Raw genomic sequence first — 24,290 nt, forward strand, 5'->3', positions numbered from 1 at the left:
AGCATTTTGTTTTTCACAGTGACCAACCAGATGACCTCTGCAGAATCCATGTGATTCTTGTTTATCAGGGCTTGTTCTTCTGTATGCTTAGTTTGTTTGTTTATTGATTGATTGATTGCTCAAATTTAGCCACCGCCCATTTCCCCCAAAAGAGGGACTCTGGGCAGTTTACAATAAAATCCAGCACAAAATATAAACATTAAAATCACATAAAACAGTTATAATAAAATACAGTAAATAAATAAAATCCAAGAAAGGTATAAAATCCAGGCTGGTGGGAGGGACTCTAGGGTGTGAGCCACCCCCAAGAATGGTTATTCACTTTCCCGCCCCAGGCAAGATGGCAGAAAAATAGTTCATTTTTTCTTTTATTACTGTTTCTACCAATTTGTCTGAAATAGACATTAACACTATTTTTCTAGATTCAACTGATAAGGAATGTGTAAAATGTCTATAATCTCTCCTCATTCATAGTTTTTAATTTTGTGAACTCAAAACTCTTACATATAAGACTATGTCTTTTGCATCAGTCTCTCACTGATGAATCTTTAAGCAAAAACAAATAGGTCATACAGGTTGAGAACTATCTTATCTAAACCTACAGTATAGTAAGCATTGCTCAATATACATAAAACTGAACAAAATTTTTATGATCCTATGAGCTCAAATGGAAGTGGTTATTTAGATATTATATTTGAACTTACTTGGCTATTTCAGCAGATTGCTCCTGAGTTTTCTGTAAATTTTGTGGACTAGATCTAATTCTTAAGTTAATGTCTTCATCTTCATTTGATACTTTCTGTTCAGTTCCAAAATTTGAAATGACAAATATTTCTGATTTGAGATGCTCAGTGTGTCCACTGTCTTGATGTCTACCTTGACTTGCAAAGCCTTTTTTAGTTTTGCAATGTCCATCTCCAAGATTAGAAGGTTCTTTTTCTTTGTATGATGATTTAGAAGAAATACCAAATAAACTCCCAAGATATTGGAAAAATCCTTCTTTAGATGGTTTATTGTTATTGTTTGCTTTGCTTTCATGAATCAAACTAGGAAGACTATTTGCTTTCTTTAATTCCTCCTGAGTGGTAGATCTATTCAGGTCTTCTGTAGATAAATCCTTATTTTTACAGACTGAAATCTGCAAGGAAAGAAACATATTATTATATCAATTGTCAAGGAAAAACTAGATTTTATTGTCTTTATAGGAGGAATTTGCTTTATTTTATTTATTGCACTTGTATCCTATCTTTCCTTTTAGAAGTGTAAGGTAGAACACATTGAGTTATTTTCATTTTATTGTTCCTATGAGAGGCTGAGAATTAATGAGGCCATACCACAGTTTCCTAACAGATGAAAATGAGGGTCTTCCCAATCTAAAGCCAATGCTCATTCTGCTTAAACACATTGGTTCTCATTAGCTGTGCTGGAATACATTAATGTTCAATTTTAATGCTAGCTTTACTCCCAGCATGAGTGATATTGATTTGATCTTTTCTGATTCCATAAGGGAGAAAAACTAGCTGTTTTATTAAATACTTACATGAAAAAGTATGTCCCCCATGAGGTGTGCTTTTTATTTTTGTTTTTTGAAATATATATTTTTCATGTAATGTATATAATAGCATTACATAAAAATAAACAGCAGCATTAGCAGCTATTTTTAGTTAATACATCTTTTTTTTCCAGGATGATTAATGTAGCATTGTGCACATATCTGCCAGGCTTCCTCCTCACAAAACCTATTTTTTTTAAGTCTCTCTGCCTGCCTATAGGCAGTATAGCTGACTATTGCATAGATATGATGTGTGTGTTTCACAATTCCTCAGACCATTACTCCCTTGTGAAGAGTTTTTCCATAGCATCTCACACAGTGGTTTTCTTTTCCCTTTACTCCTTCAGGGACTTTTCCCTTAGTTCCCAGTGGAGAGTTTTTTTACCCTTAGAGTCTAAGGGAAAACTGTACATAAAGGACTATGGAAGAAAAAATTATCCCTTGCAAAAAGGCTTTTTTCCCCTTGGTTCCTTGTGGACATTTTTTCTCATGACTAAGGGAGAAAAAGTCTCACAAGGGAAAATAAACCTCTCCACAAGGGACACAGATTTTTCTCCCTTGGTTTTTTTCCCTCCCTTAATCCTACAGAACCATTCAAGCCCACATGGAACCCTAGGGTTTTAAGGAACCCAAGCTGAAAAACATTGCTTTAGGCAGTAACATTTGTGATGAGGTCAGAACAACAAAGGTTGTTACTATGGGTTCTTTTTGCAGATCTGACTGATTTTCTAGCTGTGCTAACAGGAAGTCTTGGTCTTTCAGATCTTTCCTTGAATTCAACAGTTCCATATAGCTTCCATTTATTAATAAATTATTCTCCCAATTAAAAATGTTAGCTGGAAGTGTTCAGTGAATTTTTAAAATAGTCTCTTCTTGCTTTGAAATAATGAATTATCTTTTTTTTTTCAAATGTTCAGACAACTCCTTAGAAGAGATAATGGTTATTGGAAATAGATAGAAAAATCACAACTTGAGAAATTAGAAGGACTGGAGTATTTGTTCACCCATGTTGGAATATAGCCAAATTGTACAGTGAACAGAAGCTGGCACAACCTCATCATAGTAGGAAGTTGTTAATAAGATCCAAAAAGTTGATTATCTAGCTAACTATAGGTTTAATGAGTTGATCAACTTTTTGGGCCTTAACAGCAACTTTGTAATAACAAAAGTGACACTGAATCAACTGGATGGGTGTCCCAACTTCTATACATGTTATATTCATGGTTTTCTTTGTTTTAATCTCTAAAGAACTGCACATAAAAAAATATGCATGCACATGTGTTTAATTTTCTACTATGCAGAGGTTGTGCCACCTTCTGTTCACTATACAGTTTGGCTGAAAATACCTAAACTTTTGTATGTAATGGTCTGCATAACATATGAGTAAGAAATATTTTCAAAATGACACATGTCAGCTGTGCACAAAATCAAAATGAACTGTGTTTTGTTGGACTGATTATTCTGAGATAAAGTACTTGTTCCCCAGTTTTGTGACATGATGGGGGCTGGAGCCAGAAAACACTGTTTTTCCATCATGACATGCATATTATGGAACAGCCTTTCTCCAGAAGTTAGAGTGGTCCATGGTGATAGCCTTCCAGAAGGTAGCAAAAGCTAAACTCTTCTGAAAAGGACTGTACATCATCTGAACCTGGATTTTTAAAATTAATTTATTAGCTTATTGGTATTGTGTATTATTTACACTAGTTTTGTTTTATATGAATCTGTTGGTATTGTAGAGATTTTATTATGCTTAATACTGTAAGCCACCATAAGCATATTGTGATAGACATATAAATTCTATAAATGAATAAATAATAATCCAAAAGGCATTTCAACTTCTAAGACATTATACAGTATCTATCATTACAAGAATTAAATTATATATAATGTATAGGCAAACAGACCAGTCCCATGTTTCAATGTTTTATTGAAACATGCTATTCCCTAGTTGGGCAGTCATGAGTATGTCTTTCTTTTCTCATTATAATACTTAGTTTTGAAAAGCTACAATTGGAGCTGCTGGCAGAATATATTTTAATCATGCTTGATTAAAATCAATTATGCTTGAATCATAAATCCAGTTGCTTGATTTTAAATTTATATTTCATGTTTTTTAACTTGTGAAACATTTATTTTACTAAAAACTATCTATGACTAAAAGATAACAAAGCCACCGATCTTCAATTCATCATAAAATGAACACTATAATGATAACTGACTTTGTCACTGTTTCCACCCTCCCAATAACATATGAATATATATACTAGTATCTCAGGATGTTTTCTGCATCTCATGAAGCAGACAACAATGCAGGAAACCTAAATCAAAATGAACTGGTTATTTTTTAGGAAGGTATAAGACACAATCCTGGTTCCTATTATAATAGTAAATAGAAAGACCTTTGACAATTCTGGAAGAGGACTGCTTTCTTTTCTTGGAAAGATCACATTTGTAGATTCATCTTCCTTAATTTCAAAACTGAAAAAAGAGAGAAAGAAATGTAGTTCAACAAATTAGTTCAACAATCTGAATTCATTTGAAGCATTTTTGAAAGCAAGCATAGGAACCAACTGCTTTTATTTTGCTTGCTTTATGTCATCATGCCACTTTTTGTGTTTAAACAGCTTTTCTCAACCTGGTCAAAGCCCTTCCTTTATCATAATCTGTCGAAGTTCATTTCTTTAAACTCCAATATTTTTTTCTCTCTCTTTTTTTAACATGATAGCTCTGCTGTAATATATTTTCAAAACTGGTCTGTTAACTTGATTTTTAATATTACTGTCTGTTTAATCTATAATTATTGTACAAGTATATCATTCTATTTAAAATTTTCTCCCTTGTCTAGACATAATGATAGCTGTAACTATAACTGCCTTACAAAGTCTTTTATTTATTGATCAAATTTATTTGCTGCCCAATTTCCAACGATACTTGGCAGCTGATGCAAAATCAAATTACAATTTAATTGTGAATACCCCATTAATTTAATGCTAAATTAGAAGAAAGAAATTGAAAATATTTGCATACTATAAACCACTTATTTTAAATTACATGAAATTTAAAGATCTCTTTATGTCATTAAATTTATTACAAATAAATTTATAATAAAGTTATTATACATACATATAGTATAATAAAGATCATTACTGTACTAAAAGATCTGTTAATCTTATAGTCATATATACAGATGTAAGAAGTTTGTTCCTGCTTAGTTGAAATGATACTAGCTCAAGTAATTTCCAAATGAAATTATTATTAATTTATAATTTAAGTAATTAGGAAAGAATGAGTCAAATTAAAAGATTTAATACATTAGAAGGCTTGGATAACATTGATGCATATACATGGTTCAGTTAAGTGTTGGTGAACATGCTGAATTAACAGCATCAACATAAGAGAAAATCAACACAAATTGGTTCTATCTGGGATCTGTTCTATATTACATTTCTCAATCTGCAATTTATATTTCAATAAGTGTGGACAAAAAGCATTTTTGAGAACTGGGCTGTCATATAATATGCATTGTCAAATTCTGCTGAAATAAATTTTATGCTGGATTTCAGCTAAGCTCCAGAGTACCTAATTAGACAATTTCCCCCAAAATAAAAGCATTGTTTTAAAACCAAGGTCTTCCATAAGAAAACAACAACTATCAAGTTGTTTATTCTCAAACTAAACTTTGTTCAGTTACCATTCAGAAAATAGAAGTAATAAAACTTCAACTGCTGACACTAAAATTATATTAGGATTGCAGAAAAGGCAAGTGATTACTCTGAGCTAGATTTAGGATTATAATATCTGCCAAACTACAATATAATTGTTAATTTTATTTATTTAGGCTTATATGGCCACCCATCTTAAGAGACATAACGTGGGTTTCCCATAGCAGCAGTACAAAACCAAAGCACCATAAAAACAGTAAAAGCAAAAAGCTAAAACCTGTTGCCCAAACCATTCTCCTCTGATAGAGCCACCATCTTCAGGCTTCACTCTCACCCTGTTCCAGTGCTTGTGGAGCCAGCTCCCTATGGCCTTCTCGAATGTTAAGAGTGTGAGGGCCTACTGGATCTCAAGGGGAAGATTTTCTACAGGACAGGGGCTGCTATGGAAAAGGCAAGCTTCCTAGGTCCCACTAGATGGCAACATTTAAGGGAAGGGACCTGGAATGTTTACTCTTTTCAATGTGGCACAATGGGCAGGTTCCTTTAGGGAGAATTGATCCCACAAATAACCTGGCCCCATGCTAAAATGATAACCATGCACATGGAAAAAAACTGGAAGCCAGGGCAGCTCATGTAACAAAAATATAACATGGGGAAACCTAGGGGAAACACTGAGTGCTTCCGCATTCTGGACCACTCGTAATTTCCGCTTGGTATTCAAGGGCAGGCCCCTGTCGAGCACGCTGCAGCAGTCCAATCAGGAAATGAAGAAAGCTGGGTGACCATGAGCAAGGTCTCCCGGTTTAGCACTGGGCACAATTGGCACATAAGATGAATTTGTAGAAAGCATCCCCCATCACGGTTGCCACTTGCTCCTTCAGCAGGAGCCATGAGTCTAGGAGGACCCCCAAACTTTGCACCAGGGGAAGTGCTATCCTGTCAAGAGTCCACAATAAAATGTCATCAGACCCTGAGGGCCAAAAACCCAAAGCCACTCTGATTTGCTACGGTTGAGTTAGAGCCAGCTTCTCCCCAACCAGACCATTACAGCCTGCAGGCACTGGGTCAGCATCACAACAGCATCTCTGCCTGACTGGGAGTGAGATGTATAACTGGGTATCATCAGCATACTGATGATACTGCACCACTTGCCATCAAATGACCTCACCCAGTGGTTTCATGTAGATGTTAAATTGGAGCAGCGAGACACCTGAGCTCTGAGGCAAACTATGGCACAGGGGTGTAGGACTAGACCTCTCTCCCTCCTCAGAGACGGGAACCTTCCACAAAGGAAGGAGAAACACCACAAAACAGTGCTTCCTACTTCTATTCCTAGCAGCTGGTCCAGAAGGATACTGTGGTCAATGATATTGAAAGCTGTTAAGAGATCCAGGAGGGCCTGGACTGTTGCAATACCTCAATCCCAAACCCTCCAAAGGTCATCCGCAAACACAACCAATACATCTATGTACTGTGCCCTGGCTTGAACCCAGACTGAAAAGGGTCCAAATAAGCTGCTTCATTCAGGGCTCTCTGCAGCTGAGTGCCAGCCACCCTCTCAACAACCTTCCCTAAAAAGGGAAGGTTGGAGATTGGAGAAAGCTATCTAAAACTGTTGGGTCCAAGAATGGCCTCCTAAGAAGGAAGTGCATATATTCCACATAGACATTGACATTTCAGGATCTTTAAATGAAAATATGTGCATACTGCACATGCCATACTTAATACACACAAACACTTGCATACATACAAACACAGGCCAGAGTTCAAAATACGGGCTGAGAAAGAACTAATTCAAATAATATTTATTTCATTAAAGACTGCTAATTATAATTAGCATTCGTAAAACAAATTGATCACTCATTTGAATGCATGTACATGTAACTGATTCTCTTGTACAGGATAATACAAGCAAAAATAAAGTTATATCTACTGTGGATAAAGTGTAAAGGGACAACACAAACACACAAATACACTCCAACAGTAAAGACAAGGTTGCAGACATCTAGGCTGGGCTCAGCAAACTTAGTCCTAAACGTTATTCTGTAGTAACTCCCATGAAAAGCAATGGTTCTTACTTCTAGGAGGATATGTCTAGGCTACTGCTATACTGGAGGTGCCCTGGGGAAACTGGGGAAGAAACATGGGGTCCTGGGCTGTTTTTATTACTTCTCCTCTTGTTCTCTTCTGTGTGTAAAGGACAATTATTTGCAACAGAGAGTCTCCATTATCTTGTTCAGGTATCACGATAGGATTAGTGGGGATGAGACCTGCATTTCATTCCTCATCTTCAAAAGCAGTAATACTTTCAACAGCTATGCTCACATTCACTTGCTTTATTAGTTAGCATCTCCAACCTATTTCTTCTTTTTCAACAACATCTTCCATTTTAATCAAATAAAAAATTGCTCCAATTCACAGATAATTATTTGGGCCGGGGGTGGTGGTGGTGCTGGTGGTTTCTACCTAAAAGGTACATGCTAGAGCTCTTCAAAGCCTTGGGGTAGATGCATATTTGTGAAGATCTGGCACAACTTCAAAGGTTTTCCCAATCATGTAGACATGTTTTGCTTTGAGCACTGAATAGTAGCCACTCTTCTCTTGTACTTTTCAAGTACTTTTGGAGGACTAGTTATCTTTAAGAAAATACAGAAGTACCGAAAGAGAAGGTTGAAAGGCAGTATGCTAAGTGCATTACATAGGTCCTGAGCAGCAGGAAAATTATGCAACAGTTGGTATAAAAATATGCCAAATGAGTAACTGATGCAGGAAGAAAGATTCAAAAGAATAAGTCCAAAGACAAACAGTGTTTGGGAACTTGGGTTCACCTATCTAAACATCATAGGTGGGCTCAAACAAGTTTTTGGTGAAAAGCTACATACAGTGCATTTGGCAAGTATTCAGACCCTCTTCACTTTTTTCAATTTTGATATTTCAGTTTTTCCTTTTTAATAAATTTACAGACATTTCTAAAATTCTGTTTTCACTTTGTCATTATGGGGTACTGAGTGTAGATTAATGAGAAAAAAATGAATTTGAATGATTGTAGTATCAGGCTGCAACATAAAAAAATTGAAAAAAGTGAAGGGGGTCTGCATACTTTCCAAATGCACTGTACTATTATATATAATACTACTGCTGAGGGGAAGATTGAAATCTGCAGAGAAAAAGCAACAGATGGGAGGGGAGTACTTAATCTTCTGCCATTTGCTAATTCTTTCTCTAGACATTTTTCCAAATCAACTCCAAAATGTGAAATAAATACAGTTTGAAGACACTGGGCTGGAAAAGGAGATTACAAATTGCTAGATCTTACTGATACTTCACTAAAAATAAAATTAAAACATATACAAACAGAAATCACTATTATTGTAAATGTCTTCTACAACAGGAGTGCGATCTGGTTCAAGCTAGTAAGGCAAAAAAACAGAGAAAATATAGTGTTTATTAATATGGTTATCACAGAGTTTTCATAAAGGACAAACACCATACTGGCTAAATATAAATAAATGTAAATGCAAATAATTAAAAATGCAATAAAAACTTAAATCCTTAAAAGCAAGTTTTTAGAAGCAGTTTTGTTCAACTAAAAAACATCCCAAATCATTATAGATTAGATAGCAACATTTTTAAGACAACTCAGTTCAATCTCATAATATGAAAACATTTTCTTTCTCTGTAAAACCTATGCATTGGCATACAGTTAAATCTTCAAAGCTTATCCAAGCACAGGCCTGCAACTAGGGTCTGTGTCACCCAGGGCAAACACGGATTCCGGGCCCATTTTGGCACCCCCGAGCGCTCATTTTGGCACCCCCCCAGCACTCATTTTGGTGTCCCCCTAGTGCGGTGCCTGGGGCACATGCACAACTTGTCCCTACTAGTTGTGGCCCTGTCCAAGCACCACACCAAGTGTTATTTTCCCATCTTTGTTCTTTATAAAAATCCTCTGGATGTGTTAAGGAAAAAAGCAAAACAAAAACCAATCTCCTTTTTTCCTTTAATAGGCCACCCCACCCACATTATGTACACAAAAGTTTATTTGCAGCATTAGGCACCAATTCTTGGAAATTAGAGGGAAACAGTGCTGGCAGGAGAAAGTAAATATATTAATTTTGGCAATGCAATTGGCTGAGTTTGAGAAGAGTCAAACAGAAAGACCAGGGTTCTCGAAATAGATTTGAACATTTCCAGGCTATAAGATACTGCCATTACAAGACAGATATTGGACAGCAATACAGTTTGAGTTTAAGCTTAAATAAGAATTGCCTAGAATATAGGTGTCACTATTCCAAGTTACATAATATCATGACTGCTATAAGATACAATGAAGTAATAGGAGATGATACAAGATACAAAGGGTAATATTGTCAGCCCTTCCAGGTAAACCAGACAGGAAACATGACTAGATGACTAATTCTACTTCATTGTAAGGCTACATTAACAGAATCTTGCAAGTCTGAAAGTACAAATCTCCCACCGTTCCTATTTATCGCTTGACTGGTCAGGGAGGGTCTTTCCTAAGTTTCTTCTTTAGACCGTTACCCTCTCATGGACTTCCTTTCATCTGATCATTCCCTAGGCAGCATCTCTTCCTTCTCTTCCCCAAGGTCCCTCACAATCCATCACAAATATTTACCAAATGATAAATTACTGCATAACAGAAACAAACTGAGTCATGGAATTAAAGAAGCACTTCTCTCAACCATTGATAGTGACAATGCCTCTAAAGGTATATTATATACCCTCTGTTTTAACCTTAAATAATGCTTCCTAATTTCCAGAGCATTTAAAAAGCTCAGATACAGTCCTCATTAAGTGACCACAATTGGGACCGGCAACTTGGTTGTTAAGAGAAGTGGTCATGAAATGAAAAATCATGTGACCATGACTATGCTTATGATTTTACTTCAGCTTTCCTTTGCTTTACAGGGTGAGAAGGATATGAAGCCATACAACTGGGTGAGTGCAAATAGTGGGGAAGGTTTCCGGAACTTGATGCATGAGGAAGCCGTGTAAAAGGGCAAATCTTATAGCCCCTTTTCCCCATTCCCCCTAGCGCTGGGGTAATTAGCAAGAAGAGAATGTTTGTATTCACATTCACTGGAGAGGAAGGGATTACAAGAGATTAAGCAGGCACACAATGGGGAATACTATCAGGCCCGGCCCAAGAACAACGAAGAGTCAGTCCATTCAAACTCCAATTCTTTATTTGCTTACACGGTATAGACAGAATCTTGCCAGACTAAAGCTACTCTACCTAACCTAAGGGGAAAGAACCTGGGATTGCTCTAGGGCAAGGCTATCCTGAACCTCTTCATTTTCCCACCATTGCCTCCCAGACTGTGCCTCTGCTTATCTCCTCCACCTCCTTGGAATGTGCCCCCTCCTTCTTGAGAACCAGCGGCACCGCCGTAATCCACCACAAATACACATTGAAAGGAATGCACTAGCGCTGGCTGTTTGCTGTCACTTAGGAGGCAAAAAAGACTTCAGTGTGAAATTGATTAGGGTCTTGTCAGTATCAGGTAGCAATGTAAGCTGGTGGGAGGGTTCTAATCAACTAATTAAGGTCACAGAGCTAAGCTTGTTAACTTGCGGTGAGCACTTTTTAGGGGTGTGCTGTGCCATGGACAAAAGCTCAGGAAGAGATAGCTTATTTAGGCAAGTTCTGTGAGGGGGAGAAGAGAAAAAATGGGTCAGGCACAGAACAATGCGTACTAACAGACTGCAATGGCGAACATGTGACTGAGAAAGAGATGCTGCAAAGGTTCTAAATGCGGGGACTGGTCGCAAATTTACTTTTTTATCACTGTCATAACTGTGAACAGTCACTGTCCAAGGCAGTTGCTAAATGAGGACTACCCGTAAATCAAATGCAAAAGTCTAAAAGTATTTGAAAGATTAAGACTGATAGCACTGATGTGACAAACCAAGAGCACAGCTATTTGTATACTCGCTATTGTCAATGTTTTGCTTTTTGTTTTGACTTATTGTTCAGGCCTTTAGTCCAGTGTAAGCTTCTAGAAATTAAAGTGGGAAAGGTCTGCCTCTAAAAAGCAGTGTTTCTTAACATACACAATCTAACTTATCCAGTTTTCCCTATACAGACCCAAGATCCTGGCAGCAAATCGGAGCCCTAGAATTTCCCACCCAACAATTCAAAATCCTTATAAAATATCTTTTCTATTGTTCTCTATCCCTCTTGCTTTGTAAATTGGAACCCAACAATTGTTATTTCAGTAAGTGTGATCTTCATCCTCAAAGTTGTGGTTCATCTTTCACATCCACAGCTCTTTCTATTATCTATCAAGTTAGCTATTTGAACTTGTGTTTCCCTACTTTTTCTGAAATCTTCCTGTTGATTTAATGTTTTCTTATGCATGGGCTTCTTCTTTGTTATAAGATCTTTGCTAAAACTTTGCTTGTGTAAGTGTAATGGTTCAGTAATTTGTGTATTATTTTGAATTCCCATTATATGTTGTAGCATATACACCAATCTTTCCAGTCTTTCAGCTTCAGTTTTGTTTCATTTTTGTTGACACGTAATTGTTTAGCATTTTAAATGGCTCCTTTCCAATGGCTTTAAAGAGTTCAATGGGTATTTAATTGATGCCTTCTTTCCTATTAGACAAGTGATTTACTGCCATTATACCTCATTTTATTTATTACATGACTTATATCCTGCCCCATTCAAGATTCTAGATAGTTCATAAGCATTCAAATATAGTAATAAAACTCAATAACCAAAATAAATACCTAATTAAGGCATTTCACTGTCTTCATGAAAGTCAACAATGTGGAGACCATCTGTCCCCATATCTCTTGGCAGGGTGCACCTTAAGCATCCCCTCCCCCCCCCCCACTGCATGCACAGCACAGGTAGTTTCTGCTTGGAAAAGATAATTCTGAAGGTTCAATGAGCAAAACCACTGAAGGGCTTTATAGGTCAAAACCAGCATTTCGAAATGGAAGGGTTTTTGTGTGTCTTCAAGTCATTGTTAACCCCTGGCCACTGCCTGGACAAGTCCATGTAGTTTTCTTGGCAAGATTTTTCATAAGTGGTTTGCCATTGCCTACTTCCTAGGGCTGAGAGTGTATGACTGGCCCAAGGTCACCCAGCTGGCTTTGTGCCTAAGACAGAACTAGAACTCACAGGCTCCCAGTTTCAGGCCTGGTGCCTTAACCACTGCACCTAACTGGCTCTCACTTGGAAGTATATTGGTAACTAACACAGTGCCTCCAATACAGGTGTCATATTGCTGAAGCAACTCTCATCTGCTTCCTTCTTTACTAGTTGGTTTCTGGGTAGTCTTCAAAAGTTAAAGACCTGGCTCTGCCATCTCACTTGGGACAAGTGTGGTAGTCAATTCTGGGGGTGGCTAGTGCCTTAAAATGGTCCCCATGCATTTATGAGTCTGAATCAGAACTTTTAATTACCATCTTGGATGCTATTTTATACTTTATATTTATATTTTATGTAATATATCCTGTTTTTATTGTTTTTTAGCTTTATTGTAAACCGCCCAGAGCCCCTCTTTTGAGGAAGGATGGTCAGTGATAAAATTTGATAGATAGATAGATAGATAGATAAAAGCATTTCTCAGTAGAGAGTGTTGTAGTAGTCCAGTCTCAAGATAATGAGGGCATGACTGACTGTTGCCAATGTCTCGCATTCCAAAGTCTCTTGCCATACCTAGCACATACGATGAAATTGGGCAAAAGCTTGGTGACAGCTTCTATCTTCTGATCAAGCAGAAGCCATGAATCCAGGAAAACCTCAATGTCACTTCAGGTGGAGTGCAATCTGATCCAGAACCAACACAGGATCCAATGAGGAGCCAGATGGCTTTTGAACAAACAGTAATTCCATCTTGTTGGGATTTGGTTTTAGCTTATTTTGTTCTATCCAATCCCATTGGCTCAGGGTGGAAATGAATAGCTAGATATCTGCTCATTGCTGATACCTTGCCCCAATCTGATGAATGATATCCCTCAGTACTTTAACATTCATCTTAAAGACGTGGAGGGAAGAACTGAGGCCTTTGGTAGTTCAGAAAAGTGTGGTGAGGACCTCAACTACACATCCTCAATTGCTACTGAATGGAATTACATACTCAGGACAAAAAGGTGTGCCACTCAACCCAACCCTCACAGGTGGTACAGGAGAATACCATGTTGAGAGGGCTAATGGGACCAAGAGGGCCTCACTCTCTTTCTCCAGATCCTAACAAAGATCATCCCCAAGACTTTCTGTCCTACATCTAGGCCTGAAGGAATAAAAACGCCAGGTAGAAGTTATCCAGTATAGTTGGATCAAGAGATGATTTCTCTGGAAATGGCTGCACTATTGCTTCCTTTAAGGTAGTTAGTATAAACCCATCCTTCAAAGCAGCTTTTTTTTTTTTTTTTTTAATACAAACCACCTTTTGTACCTAATCATATCCCTTTTGGTAACCCAAAGAAACCAGGTAGGGGATGAATCTGGTCCACACATTACAGAACTCATATTGGAAAGAACCTCTCTACTTCCTTGGAGTCCTCAAACTCAGACAATGCCAATTGACTTCACACAACATTGTGCCAGTCACCTAATGAAGTATGCCCATGTGGTATCTATGATAGAGTGCATAGGAGCAATCTGATCAGCAAAAACTCCAGAAAAAATAGTCACAATGGCATTTGATCCCTCCTCCCCCAAGTTATGGGTCACCATAAATGGTACCACTGATTGACATTCTGCTGAAACAACAAGGACAGAAAAGTACATGCTTCACCACTCTTATCACTATAGTGTAGTGAAAATGCATTTGAGTTCAGTCACACTCCTTGTTTACTGCCATCAGTACCTAAGCATCACTTCTGTGACTTTATCTCCCAGAGCTCCTCTGTAAACCAAAACCCACCTCAGTCCCCAGAAAACTTTCAAGTGGAAGCAGTTCTTGAATATAGCCAACACGCTGGACAACTTTAAAACACAAATGAATTAACAATATAGATACCAATGACTGTGCTCTCTTCTCTATCTCTCTATATTATCAGAGGCTTCTGAATACCTGTTTTGGGCAAGCAGAATATGAGTTATAGCACCCAAGTTTTGTTTTTGAGTTTTCTGTGGGCATTTGGTTGAAATAAATGGAACTTTGTTCTGGCACAGATCTCTTCTTATATTGTATAATAGTTAAGTATAAGTTCTACAAGATAACCTGTGAGTGATGTTTTCTGAACAAATATTTTTCAGTCTACATTATTTAATAATCTGAAAAAAATGCATATACTGTGATAGCTTTATATTGCTAAATAAAAGTTAAAACAAAATGCCAAATTGCTTATAATTCCCAGTAATGTCCAAAACTGGAAATTAAAATTTATCTCTCCAAAACTGGCAAGCTACCATATATATAAACAGGGAGCAAACTCCATGCTCACTAGCACCGAAGATGTTACCTAGTTGGGTAATGAAATGTCTGCAAGCAAACAACCAACCTCAGAGAGCACCAGGGACTCCACAACCAATTTTAAGACACACCATTTCTTATTTGCCAGATTATACAACATGGAGAGGCTTTAATCAATATTGTAGTGTGCTAAAATATGAAAAAAAAAATCTAATTTCAAAAATTGTTTGGTTGTTATTTTTGATATCTAGAGTTTATTAATATTTCAATATGGGAAATAGAACATGATATAGTAATGTAATAAAATATTACATATTAACTTTTTGTTTTTTTCCACAGATAAATTTCCAAACATTATGTGAGCAAATACCACTCTACAATGGGATTTCCTCTCATTCTTTCTCCTTTCCATTTCAGGGTGTTCTGAGGGGAGGGAAGGGAAGGAGGGAACAAGAATGCATTATGCTGATAAATATTGCTACTGAATGCAATCTTGTTTGTTTGCTAGGTTTTAGACTATTATATGCATTGTAAAACTGTCATTAAACTATTTCAACTAAGAGTGTGTAACATGTTTCAAATTCGAAAGCAATTCAAAATGGGTTGTTTCAGTCTTACTGGACTTGTTATGATGCTGTTCTGACCATTCTGGTAGTGTTCTGAAATAAAAATATTTTACACACCTTAAATATGATTTTGTGAGTCTGCACTGAGTCAGGTTATGGATAATGAATATTGACTATAACAAATAATTTTAAGAAGTTTTGCTTGTCTGGGTTAGGCTTAATTCAATGGAACTTACTTCTGAAAAGATAATATGATTTCGGTATAAGTTTTGATAGATTTTGAAGCAGAAGATTTTGAAAATTTTAATAATATTCTCAAAGTGTTAGAAAGCCATTGTTTTTTGCTACAGCAAACTAATATTGTTAACCTTTAGAAAGTCAAATTTATTTTCTTGAGATTGGATATTTAGGAGTGGGAGAAATGACCATATCTATTTAATAGAAACTTTTAAGAATGGATGTATTATATCACCGCAGAATTATCTTAGATTATCACAGTATTTATCAACTCTTATTTTTACCTTGTATTTTATATAGTACCCATCACACATCCTTGCAAATGTGCACACCCACATGGGCTGTTCAAAATAAAATATACAATAAAATAAAAAATATGAAAGATTTCCTGCCATTCTCCCTAGACGAGTTGCTTTTATTATCAGAACTAGCTCTGGGAGTTTCCATACCTTGTAACCCAGAACAGCTTTTGCCAAAAGGCTCTCCTTGGGCAAATGCTGTACTCCAAAAATGTAAAAGTGCTTGAAACCAATATCTGAACTTAAATAATCCCATTGTGTTTCCTGTCTAAGTGGATGAACGGGAAGAAAAGAAAGAGCCGAAAGAGTAATGCCTATCCGGATCCTGTCTTCCTCGCATGTCCACAAACCGTTCGAGACCTTATCTTCTGCACAGTTTATTTGCCTTGCTCCATCTGACAGTACTTATACCGAAGATGCTCTTAGCTTCTGAGGGCTTTTTCGGCTTATTTAAACAGAGGACAACCGCTCTGTTTGCATTACAAAGGCTGCGTCCGCACTACACGTTTACCCAGGGATAAGAAAAAGACAGTTTCCTCAACCTCATTTTGCGGATTTGCATAACACACTCAACCCTCAGCGAACAACGCTGGCTGAGCTCGCGCAAGGCTAAAAAGCGTTTGGCAAGTTTGTGGCTCAGGGTTCTGTCGCAGACTCTGCCAAAGTGACAGGATGATGCCAGAGAAGTAACGAAGCGCAGGGCGGGGAGAGGGATGGCGAGGTGGTGAAGGAAAAAAGACGCGAGGAAGGGGATGAGGCACGCGAACCCCAGCGAAGCCACTCCAGCCAGGAAGAAAAAGTCGTCGTTCCCGACTTCAAACTGTGCCCCGTCCCTACCTGCGTGCGCAGTGCAGTTCAGGGGCTATTTTGCTCTCTTCTTCCTGTTCCTTGGAAGAACTTCTCGTGAAAAGCCGAGAGAAATTGCTGTGCCAGGGGGAGCCAGTTCTCCGCCGGGTACTCCCTCCAGACATCTCCGACAATGAGGAAGGCAGTTGGCTACTTTTCTAAGGGTAAAACTGGTGGCGACTCTCCCCTTAGTCTCTTCCCGCGCTCGTCCTGGGGACGGAAGCCCTAGTTCTGCCTAACTTTCTAGTCTACTTGTGTTCCAGCTGCACCGAGTACGGAGAAGACTGCCATCGAGCACTCCCTCTCCGCTCTGGAGGCAGAAATGGTTGCACGTCTCCCTCAGCGGCCCGGCCCAGGAGGCGGGCCCCAGCCCTGACCAGCACGTCCCCTTCTCTCCATGCCCCGCCTTTTCCCGACAGCGCAGCAGCTTGGGTTCCCGCGGAGTTTTCGCTCGCCGGTGTCACCTCCCCTGCTTCTCCTTTACGCGATGCAGCCGAGAATTCAGGTTGGTCGAGTTTTGCTTTCCTGCGAAAATAAACAATCACCACCAATAGGTGTGTTGGTTTCTCGACGACAATGTGAAAGGAACAGTGGGGGTGGCTGCACAAACACCTCTAACTTAACTTGCTGAAAACCTGTTTTAAAAGTCATTCTTAAAACATTTAAAAATTCGCTCCCTCTTCCGAGACTGAGAGCCCTCTTGTCTATTATAGGAAAAACAAACAAAAACAAAACCCAACCAACCAAACTACAACCCCACCCCCCCAATCAGCAAACACAGGAAAACTATGTTCTGTGACCTCTGAAAGACAGATACGTTGTAGCATACGTACTTTTGGGCCTAAGACCACTAAATATTGATTAAATCATGTCCTAGAAATTTAATGCAGCTCGGTGTTAGTCAGTATTGCTTAAGTTAAATGAGACTTATTTCTGGGTTGGCATAAATTGATTGCCCTCTTTTAGTCTTTAGGTGCTAGAAGCACTGGATTTTGTTTTTGTCTTTTAGGTTCTTCATACAAAGTATACAATTGGGTTGTTCTCCTTTTACAAGTTTTAAAAACTGGTGTAACTAGGACATACCAAAGGCCTGTCTTTCCACATAATTCTAAATGTATTTATTATTATTCTTACATTTTCCCCAAGACACTTCCTTTTCCAGAACAAAAAAATGCTTTAAGGCATGTACACAGAAGGAAGCCCTCTGAATAATGTGTTTGGCCTGGAGCCTAAATAATTATGTGCCATTGCATAGATCAGTTTTCCCTTTTAAGAACATTTCAAAGTCTTATCTCCAAAATAAAAGTCCAAAATGTGGGTATACAATTTGAAACTATTTTTGTTGCTTTGATGTTTCATTGTGAACAGCTTTGAATGTCATGTGTACAGAAAAATATTCAAATAAACTAAAATAACAATTTCTGACAACAGTCCTATATATACCAATGGGAATGTTCAGTAAGTGTATACAGGAGCACTTCTTCTATCCTGCAGAGTTGGATCCAACGTGGAGGAAGCCCCTGCTGCTAGGTTCATGGCAGAGCAGTGAGAGCCTTTAATAATGTCACTTCTGGGTATGGGATGAAATTTAAAACACCCACTTAACATTCTTCTGAGTAGAGTATCCTAATGACCGTAGGTCTTTGGCAAATACTGTGCACCAAATATATGAAACACTTAAAACCAATGGTGATCATTGGTGACAATCCCAGCACAATAACCTTGCTAGGATCAATTGTACATATTAATTTTCTATTAATTAATATTAATTAATAGAAAATTAATTTTCTGCAATTCTGGGACATTGTGGGAAATTTAAAATGGTAAGTAGTAGCTATACAACACCTGGGATAGTATATTATTCTATTTTTATCCCACCTTTATTTTTATCAACTCAAGGGAGTGTACTTACCTAAAGCTCCCATCTCATATTTTCCTCACAACACCCCTGTGAGGTGGGTTGGTCTGAGAAAGTGTGTTGTTGTTTATTCGTTTAGTCGCTTCCGACTCTTCGTGACTTCATGGACCAGCCCACGCCAGAGCTTCCTGTCGGTCGTCAACACCCCCAGCTCCCCCAGGGACGAGTCCGTCACCTCTAGAATATCATCCATCCATCTTGCCCTTGGTCGGCCCCTCTTCCTTTTGCCTTCCACTCTCCCTAGCATCAGCATCTTCTCCAGGGTGTCCTGTCTTCTCATTATGTGGCCAAAGTATTTCAGTTTTGCCTTTAATATCATTCCCTCAAGTGAGCAGTCTGGCTTTATTTCCTGGAGGATGGACTGGTTGGATCTTCTTGCAGTCCAAGGCACTCTCAGAATTTTCCTCCAACACCACAGTTCAAAAGCATCGATCTTCCTTCGCTCAGCCTTCCTTATGGTCCAGCTCTCGCAGCCATATGTTACTACAGGGAACACCATTGCTTTAACTATGCGGGCCTTTGTTGTCAGTGTGATGTCTCTGCTCTTAACTATTTTATCGAGAAAGTGTGAGTTACCCAAAATTACCCAATTGGCTTTCATGACTAAGGGAGCCTAGAACTCAGAGTCTCCTGGTTTCTAGGCCAGCACCCTAACCACTACACCAAACAGGGTCTCTTTATAGGGGTATGTGTGTATGTGTGTGCACGGGCACACACATATTGTTCCTCTTTATTTTCTGAAGCCTTGGCAGCTGTCCAAAAGAGCTTATGCTTGAAAAATTACAGCTTTTCCTTCTATTGTGCAGTAAAATAATAATCTAATTCTGCTTCTGGAATCGTGTTATATTTTCAACAGTGTAGCTGATCAGTTCTTTCAAAATGTTAAATAATAATAATAAGAAAAAAAAAAAAATCTACCTTAGCATTTATATGAACTGAAATGGACTGGAATGGGACACTTCACATCAAATGACCACCAAATCTACTACTGTGGACAAGAGGACCACAGAAGAAATGGAGTAGCCTTCATAATTAATAGTAAAGTGGTTAAAGCAGTGCTCGGATACAATCCAAAAAACGATAGAATGATCTCAATTCGAATTCAGGGCAAGCCATCTAACATCACAGTGATCCAAATATACGCCCCAACCACAGATGCTGAAGAAGCTGAAGTAGAGCAGTTCTATGAGGATCTGCAGCACCTACTGGACAACACACCTAAAAGAGATGTTATTTTAATCACAGGAGACTGGAATGCTAAGGTGGGCAGTCAAATGACACCTGGAATTACAGGTAAGCATGGCCTGGGTGAACAAAACGAAGCAGGACATAGGCTGATAGAATTTTGCCAAGACAACTCAATGTGCATAACAAACACTGTCTTCCAGCAACCTAAGAGACGGCTTTATACATGGACTTCCCCAGATGGACAACACCGAAACCAGATTGACTACATTCTTTGCAGCCAAAGGTGGCGGACATCTATACAGTCGGTAAAAACAAGACCTGGAGCTGACTGTAGTTCAGATCACGAACTTCTTCTTGCACAATTTAGGATCAGACTCAAGAGATTAGGGAAGACCCACAGATCAGCTAGATATGAGCTCACTAATATTCCTAAGGAATATGCAGTGGAGGTGAAGAATAGATTTAAGGGACTGGACTTAGTAGATAGGGTCCCGGAAGAACTATGGACAGAAGTCCGCAACATTGTTCAAGAGGCGGCAACAAAATACATCCCAAAGAATGAGAAAACCAAGAAGGCAAAATGGCTGTCTGCTGAGACACTAGAAGTAGCCCAAGAAAGAAGGAAAGCAAAAGGCAACAGTGATAGGGGGAGATATGCCCAATTAAATGCAAAATTCCAGAGGTTAGCCAGAAGAGATAAGGAATTATTTTTAAACAAGCAATGCGCAGAAGTGGAAGAAGACAATAGAATAGGAAGGACAAGAGACCTCTTCCAGAAAATTAGAAACATTGGAGGTAAATTCCAGGCAAAAATGGGTATGATCAAAAACAAAGATGGCAAGGACCTAACAGAAGAAGAGATCAAGAAAAGGTGGCAAGAATATACGGAAGACCTGTATAGGAAGGATAACAATATCGGGGATAGCTTTGACGGTGTGGTCAGTGAGCTAGAGCCAGACATCCTGAAGAGTGAGGTTGAATGGGCCTTAAGAAGCATTGCTAATAACAAGGCAGTAGGAGACGACGGCATCCCAGCTGAACTGTTCAAAATCTTGCAAGATGATGCTGTCAAGGTAATGCATGCTATATGCCAGCAAATTTGGAAAACACAAGAATGGCCATCCGATTGGAAAACATCAACTTATATCCCCATACCAAAAAAGGGGAACACTAAAGAATGTTCAAACTATCGAACAGTGGCACTCATTTCACATGCCAGTAAGGTAATGCTCAAGATCCTGCAAGGTAGACTTCAGCAATTCATGGAGCAAGAATTGCCAGATGTACAAGCTGGGTTTAGAAAAGGCAGAGGAACTAGGGACCAAATTGCCAATATCCACTGGATAATGGAAAAAGCCAGGGAGTTTCAGAAAAACATCTATTTCTGTTTTATCGATTATTCTAAAGCCTTTGACTGTGTGGACCATAACAAATTGTGGCAAGTTCTTAGTGGTATGGGGATACCAAGTCATCTTGTCTGCCTCCTGAAGAATCTGTATAACGACCAAGTAGCAACAGTAAGAACAGACCACAGAACGGACTGGTTTAAGATTGGGAAAGGAGTACGGCAGGGCTGTATACTCTCACCCTACCTATTCAACTTGTACACAGAACACATCATGCAACATGCTGGGCTTGAGGAATCCAAGGCTGGAGTTAAAATCGCTGGAAGAAACATTAACAATCTCAGATATGCAGATGATACCACTTTGATGGTTGAAAGCAAAGAGGAACTGAGGAGCCTTATGATGGTGAAAGAAGTGCAAAAGCTGGCTTGCAGCTAAACCTCAAAAAAACCAAGATTATGGCAACCAGCTTGATTGATAACTGGCAAATAGAGGGAGAAAATGTAGAAGCAGTGAAAGACTTTGTATTTCTGGGTGCGAAGATTACTGCAGATGCTGACTGCAGTCAGGAAATCAGAAGATGCTTAATCCTTGGGAGAAGAGCAATGACAAATCTCGATAAAATAGTTAAGAGCAGAGACATCATGCTGACAACAAAGGTCCGCATAGTTAAAGCAATGGTGTTCCCCGTAGTAACATATGGCTGCGAGAGCTGGACCATAAGGAAGACTGAGAGAAGGAAGATTGATGCTTTTGAACTGTGGTGTTGGAGGAAAATTCTGAGAGTGCCTTGGACTGCAAGAAGATCAAACCAGTCCATCCTCCAGGAAATAAAGCCAGACTGCTCACTTGAGGGAATGGTATTAAAGGCAAAACTGAAATACTTTGGCCACATAATGAGAAGACAGGACACCCTGGAGAAGATGCTGATGCTAGGGAGAGTGGAAGGCAAAAGGAAGAGGGGCCGACCAAGGGCAAGGTGGATGGATGATATTCTAGAGGTGACGGACTCGTCCCTGGGGGAGCTGGGGGTGTTGACGACTGACAGGAAGCTCTGGCATGGGCTGGTCCATGAAGTCACAAAGAGTCGGAAGCGACTAAATGAATAAACAACAAACAAGCATTTATATATACTTTTGTCAGAATGCATTTAAATTCTGCAGGGTAAATGCTAATATAGACAGTGAGATTATCATACTCAAATTCACTTGCATATACAGCTTTTTAAAAATTGTTTGGCACCATATGCCAGTAACCTTGTTCATGGCCTAGGAACAAAGTAAGACTGGGCAGGTGCTTTGGATCATTTAGATGATGGGTCCCTCTCTACCACTATATTATCAAATGTTCACCAAAAACATCATGACAAAAGCGCTGTAGAAATACACATTTTGGAGTTAGCCTTACATTCATACATTTCATGCAAGACATTATTTGTCATGTGGCAGGTGGTAGCAGCCTCTAGATTCTGACCCCAATTGCCAACTTTAAGAACCATGGAATTACATGCAAATTAAACAGATGATAATGAGGCCCTAGTTGCCATGTAGAAAGTACAATGTAATAGCATATAGCAAAGAGAGGCAGCCTGTTTGTGAAACCATGAGAGGCCTAAAGATGCATTTTATATTTTAAAGATTCTTAGTTCTCAAAAGCTACCAAGATTAAGCTTAAAATAAAAAACTCCCAACTATTTCAAATGTTTTATTAAGAATATATTGCTCAGAGCTAAATAAGACCCCATTAAATTTTTTTAATATTAAACTTGCTATACTGCCAATTAGTAAAGTTGGTTTCTGAACAAATTGCATTTTGATTTTCTCTTTGGCTAATTTTGAAAAAAAATACATATCATAAATTCTTTTTAATTTATAGACAATACAATCCTATGTATGTCTGCTCACTAGTGAAGCTCCACTGATTGTAGACTTCTTAATATTAGAAAATTACTCTTAAAATACTTATTTGGAAGTAAGCCCTACTGAACTCAGCTGTCTTGAATCGAGGGCTCTAAAATACTCAACTAGATTTCTATATCTACATACCTGTCTGTTGCTCTTAAGCATACTATATCCAGGCTGCAAAAATTTACATGAGCACCTGATGAGCATTCCCATTACCTTTTTATGCCCCTTTTTATGGTTATGTTGCAGAAATCTAATCATTAGCATCAGGTTATGTTTACTGATCTAGCACATGTAGATTGCACACTTTGTGCTCATGTGGTATATATGTCCAACTTAGTGTAATAAAGCTGTGGTTTGCATTGCTCATTTTCTTATGTTCTTAAATAATCAATATTCTGCACCATGTATCATAACAAATTTTGAGAGAGGGATACAGTGCTACCTGCAGATTTCATAGGTGTGTCAATAGCTGGAGATGTCAAATGGAAATTGCTTTTATTCAGAAAAGTTCTGTGCTGCAAAATAAAAATGTGATTAATTTTAATGAGATTAATGCCATTTTCTACAAAGACAGTTGAAGAGTTCAACTATCCTTTTCAAGTATCTTCTTCTTCTTAGCGTTATTCCTGCGCTATGGCACAGTCCACTTATCCTTTTCAAGTATCTAATAACATAAAATCTATCCTTAAAGCCATTCAGTTGATTCATACAGCTCCCACCCTTACGACATTCTAGAAATTACTAAAAACCTGGTTGTTCTGCCAGGCCTTGGGGTGGGGTAGTTGTGGTAACTCTTTCAGTTTAGCTTAGTTTTGTTCTTCTAGTTGGCCACATTTTCTTTTATTGTATTTTTTTTTTTTTACTTAGAAGCTGCCCACAGTCACCAAGGGTAACCCACAGTTTTGGATAGCCACAAAATTGGAATAAATACATAAAACAAATTATAAAGAAATTGCAACCATTCCCTTTTGTTGATGCAGTGCAAAGATGTGGAAGTTCTGTCCTGCAAGGTTGCCTCACTCTCAAGTGAAAGCCTGTTAACTTCATCTTTTAACTGGGAAAAATATTAGTTCAGGGATCTGATAATATCTGGATTAATGCTTACCCAGTGCTCTGCCTGCTTAGCATTTCTCCCAAGTGAAGCTTGGTCTCTAGAAAATGCTCCCTACAATACTTCAAACTATTTCATCTCATGAATACAACTTGTCATCTTCAAAGAGACAGAATTCATTATGTCAATTATGTACTTTATTTATCAAAATATTGTTTTAGCTATTACAGAAAACAGTATAATTTAGCACATAAATAGCACATTCATAAACATCCAAATAGCTTGTAAATCACAATTCACATCTAACTAAAACATTG

General features: G+C 38.3%; 1 protein-coding gene across 1 annotated transcript; it reads right to left on the reverse strand.

The window, feature by feature from the left end:
• Positions 1–468: 468 nt before the first annotated feature.
• LOC134498352 (very large A-kinase anchor protein-like) lies at positions 469–16,871 on the reverse strand. Its single transcript, XM_063304428.1, has 3 exons — positions 16,555–16,871; positions 3,955–4,033; positions 469–1,138 (listed from the first exon to the last, which is right to left on the reverse strand). Exons 1-3 carry the CDS (start codon positions 16,686–16,688, stop codon positions 701–703), a joined length of 651 nt encoding a protein of 216 aa, XP_063160498.1. The 5' UTR covers positions 16,689–16,871; the 3' UTR covers positions 469–700.
• Positions 16,872–24,290: the final 7,419 nt, after the last annotated feature.

The sequence above is a fragment of the Candoia aspera genome, chromosome 5 (genome assembly GCF_035149785.1).
Source record: "Candoia aspera isolate rCanAsp1 chromosome 5, rCanAsp1.hap2, whole genome shotgun sequence".
Classification (NCBI taxonomy): Eukaryota; Metazoa; Chordata; class Lepidosauria; order Squamata; family Boidae; genus Candoia; species Candoia aspera.

Excerpts from the sequence above, each read along its gene's own strand:
- LOC134498352 (XM_063304428.1), bottom strand. The coding sequence starts at position 16,688 with ATGTCTGGAGGGAGTACCCGGCGGAGAACTGGCTCCCCCTGGCACAGC. Across the intron at positions 4,034-16,554 it reads GAACTGCACTGCGCACGCAG|TTTTGAAATTAAGGAAGATG; the intron begins GTAGGGACGGGG and ends CTCTTTTTTCAG. Across the intron at positions 1,139-3,954 it reads CTCTTCCAGAATTGTCAAAG|ATTTCAGTCTGTAAAAATAA; the intron begins GTCTTTCTATTT and ends CTTTCCTTGCAG.